This window comes from Narcine bancroftii, chromosome 5 (genome assembly GCF_036971445.1).
Source record: "Narcine bancroftii isolate sNarBan1 chromosome 5, sNarBan1.hap1, whole genome shotgun sequence".
NCBI lineage: Eukaryota > Metazoa > Chordata > Chondrichthyes > Torpediniformes > Narcinidae > Narcine > Narcine bancroftii.
Genome location: NC_091473.1, coordinates 145,101,141 through 145,106,019, shown reverse-complemented (window position 1 = coordinate 145,106,019; position 4,879 = coordinate 145,101,141). Strand labels below are relative to the sequence as shown.

Here is a 4,879-nt window from a genome sequence, read left to right as displayed (position 1 = left end):
ACCCCTCCACACATAGATACATCACTCACACACACACCCCACAAAGACACATCACTCACACACATACACACACCAACATACACACACACCCCCCACACACACATCACTCACACACATACACACACCAACATACACACACACCCCCCACACAGACACATCACTCACACACACACACACCCCAACATACACACACCCCCCACACACACATCACTCACACACATACACACACCAACATACACACACCCCACACATAGACACATCACTCACTCACACACACACACACACCCCTCCACACACAGACACATCACTCACACACACACACACACCCCAACATACACACACCCCCCACACACACATCACTCACACACATACACACACCAACATACACACACACCCCACACACAGACACATCACTCACTCACACACACACACACCCCACACACAGACACATCACTCACACACATACACACACCAACATACACACACACCCCACACACAGACACATCACTCACTCACACACACACACACACACCCCACACACACACCAACATACACACACAGCCCCCACACAGACACATCACTCACACACACACACCCCAACATACACACACCCCCCCCACACACACATAACTCACACACATACACACACCAACATACACACACACCCCACACACAGACACATCACTCACTCACACACACACACATCCCCCAACATACACACACACCCCCCACACACACATCACTCACACACATACACACACCAACATACACACACACCCCACACACAGACACATCACTCACTCACACACACACTCTCTCCCCCCAACATACACACACCCCCCACATACACATCACTCACACACATACACACACCAGCATACACACACACCCCACACATAGACACATCACTCACACACATACACACACCAACATACACACACACCCCTCCACACACAGATACATCACTCAGACATACACACACCAACATACACCCCCCACACACACAGACACATCACTCTCACACACACACACACACACATACACCAACATATACACACCCCCCCACACACACAGACACATCACTCACACACACACACACACCAACATACACACACACCCACATACACACAAAGAAACATCACTCACACACATACACACACCAACATACACACACACCCCCCACACAGACACATCACTCACACACACACACACCCCAACATACACACACCCCCCACACACACATCACTCACACACATACACACACCAACATACACACACCCCACACATAGACACATCACTCACTCACACACACACACACACCCCTCCACACACAGACACATCACTCACACACACACACACCCCCCACACACACATCACTCACACACATACACACACCAACATACACACACACCCCACACACAGACACATCACTCACTCACACACACACACACACACCACACACAGACACATCACTCACACACATACACACACCAACATACACACCCCCCACATACACAGTCACATCACTCACACACACACACACCCCTCCACACATAGATACATCACTCACACACACACACACACACACACACATACACACACACCCCACACAGACACATCACTCACACACACACCCCAACATACACACACACCCCCCACACACACATCACTCACACACATACACACACCAACATACACACACATCCCACTCACAGACACATCACTCACTCACACACACACACACACACTTCACACACAGACACATCACTCACTCACTCACACACACACACACACACACACACACACACACACACACACACACACACACACACACACACACACACACACACACACATCAGACACATATGCATACACACACCAACATACACACACAGACACACAATTACAGACACATCACATGCACACACAAGCCGCTTTCAGGTGCTCTGACGCAGATAATGCGCCGACAGATGCGGCTGGGGTGTTCAGGTGGTCGCGGAGAAGACGCCTCTCTGTCACCTGAATGAGCCAGCTGAAGGAGAGCCGCGTCCAAGCAAATGCAGGCTCCTGTGGGCTGTGGCTGTAGTCCCACTGCTGCATTCAGGTGCAACGGGGGATTCTCGGAACCAGAGATTAAACCTACAGGAGGAGCACTTATCTAAGTGCTCTTTGGGGCAAGGTTCTCCACTTTTAGGTGGCCTCCCGACAGTCGCATTGGGGCAGAATATGTGGCTTTATATCAGGGTATTTTGGCCACCTGAAAGTGCCTACAGACAGACCGACCGACCGCCCGCCCGCCCGCCCGCCTGCATGTGCACGTGCACACAGACACTCACTTTAGCTAAATTTAATTATACGGCATGGTAACAGGTCATTTTGGCCCACAAGCTTGTGCCGCCCAATTTATACCCAGTTAATCTACACCCCCTTTATGTCATTGGGTGCATTGAAGGGTGAGACTGACAGGTTCTTGATTACCTAGGGCATCTAAGGTTATGGGGAGAAGGCCAGGCAGTGGGGTCAAGTGGGAAAATGGAAGAGCTCGATTAAATAGTGGGGCAGACTTGATGGGCTGAATGGCCTGTTTCTGTTCCTATCTCTTATGGTCTGATGGAGAGAGAAATAGACATTCACTGTTCCGGGTTGCATCCTTGCTTCAAGACTGGGGCTGGAAGGAGGAGATGGGAAGTATAAAAAGGGGAAAAGGGACTCTTATCCCCGATTTAGAACCATAAAACGTTACAGCCCAGAAACAGGCCCCTTTAGCCCATTGAGTCTGTGCCAAACTGTTTTTGTGCCTCGTTCCACTGACCTGCCCCCAGTCCATATCCCTTCATTCCCCTCCCATCCACGTACTTGTCCAAATTCTTCTTCATTGTTAAAATTGAGCCCACAATCACCACTTCAGCTCATTCCACACCCCCACCACTCTCTGTGTGAGGAAGTTCCCACCTAAACTATTTCCCTCTTCCTCTCGTTTGTATCTCACCTACCCTCAGTGGAAAAATCCGACCTTACATTTACTCAATTTTAAATACTTCTATCAAATCTCCCCTTGTTCTTCTACGCTACAGGGAATAAAATCACCCCTCCTTCTCACCCCAGTTTCAATGAAGGCTCACAACCCCAAACCCAGGCGGTTTTCCTCTCCCCACGGATGGTGTCTGACCCTCTGAGCCCCTCCAGCTTCCCACTGTCTGCTCAAGGTTCCAATGGCTGCAGGGGACCTTTCTTCCTGGAGCAGAGGAGGTTGGGGTGACCTTAAGGAAGATTATGAATTCATGCGGGGGTGGGTGAGGTGTATGATCACTTTCATTGTCCCAGGGTGGGGGGGGGTCTAAACCAGAGGGGACAGGTTTCAGGTGAAAGGGGGAAAAATTTTAAAAAGATCTAAGGGGCAACATTTTTCACACAGAGGGTGGTGGATGTGCGGAACAAGCTGCCAGGGATGTAGGTTAATTGGGTGTAAATTGGGCGGCACGGACTCATGGCTGATAGGGCCCGTTACCATGCTGTATGTCTAACAAAAAGGGGAAAAATGACAATGTTGAAAAGAGACCTGGATAGGAAAGTTTTCCAAGGAGAAGTGGGCAACTGGGATGGACCACGTGGCCAGTAGAGTTGACATACAGGAGCCAGCTGACTCTGGGATCTGAGTCTGCTTCAAGAGCTCAGAGGGTCAAGTAGCATCCATGGGAAAGAAAGAACAGTCACCTGTTGGAGCTTAAAGTTCCAGACAAAAGACGCTAACCATGGCGGCACCGTCAGCGAAGCGGTGAGCTGTTACAGGTCCACCGACCGGGAACAGGGATCGAACCCCACGCTGTTTGGAAGGAGTTTGTACGTTCTCCCCACGTCTGCATGGGCTCTGTTTCCTCCCACTGTTCCAAGCATACCGGAGGTTGTAGGTCAACCAGGTGTAATTGAGCAGCGTGAGCTCATGGGCTGAAAGGGGCTGTTACGGTGCTGTAGGTCTACATAAAATTTTTTTTCTCCCACAGACCAGGTGAGTAACTCTGGTGGATTCTGGTTTGGCTAGTACAAATGAGTTGGGCCAAAGGGTCTTCTTCCTTGCTCTGTAACCCCGTGGGCTACACCACCTACCCCTCTAACTTCAAGCAGAATAGTTTGCATCACCCACCTCCACTGCGAACTGGGGGCTTTGATCCAAGGGTCGGCACAGTGTTGCCTCGGGGCACTTACAGACGGGGGATTTTGTCACTGAATCTCCGCCCGGCCACACCGCAAGAACCACCAACGCCAAAGCCTGCCCCCGGTACATTCTGTCCGTCGCTGATCTGTGGCAGATGCCCACTGATTTCACGTATTTAAGTTGATTTGCACGTGATCGGTCTCCCCTGTTTCTTCCTCTTGACTGGGCAGTGAGTGGTTGACACAGGTCCAACACTGCCCTCTGCAACGCTGCATATGAAAACACTCTGCTCGACGGCAAGCAAATAAACATCGGCTCCTGGTTCGAGCACATCAGATCCTCTTTGTGTCGCAGTGTTGACAGAGCTGTACAAACCCTCACCGGGAATTTGGGAGTACATCAAAGAGAAATGTAAGGTCACACTCCCTTCTCCTCCCTTCCATCAGGCAGATGGCCATCAAGTTAAGAACACCAGTTTCCAGATTCAAGAACACTTTCCTGTCTTCTGGCATCAATGGTGGGAGTGTCTGGGACTAGAGGAGCACAACCTCAGGATGGAAGGGGTGTCCGCTTAAAACAGAGATGCAGAGGAATTTTTTCAGCCAGAGGGGCTGTGCACACTCACTTACCCACACACACTCACTCACACACACACTCACTCACTCACTCACACACATACATTATCTTTCTCTGTCTTAGCCTCTGTTGGTAATTTAATTTGTTTCA

At 50.4% G+C, this 4,879-nt stretch overlaps 1 protein-coding gene across 1 annotated transcript in view; it reads right to left on the bottom strand.

The window, feature by feature from the left end:
- LOC138765349 (di-N-acetylchitobiase-like) overlaps window positions 1-4,465 on the bottom strand; it is a 37,682-nt gene extending 33,217 nt beyond the window's left edge. Inside the window, exons 1-2 of the mRNA XM_069942390.1 lie at window positions 4,142-4,465; window positions 1,927-2,094 (exon numbers count right to left, since the gene is read on the bottom strand). Coding sequence (XP_069798491.1) covers window positions 1,927-2,094; window positions 4,142-4,465 — 492 coding nt within the window. The remainder of the gene's footprint in view (window positions 1-1,926; window positions 2,095-4,141) is intronic.
- Between the last annotated feature and the right edge of the window lie 414 nt (window positions 4,466-4,879).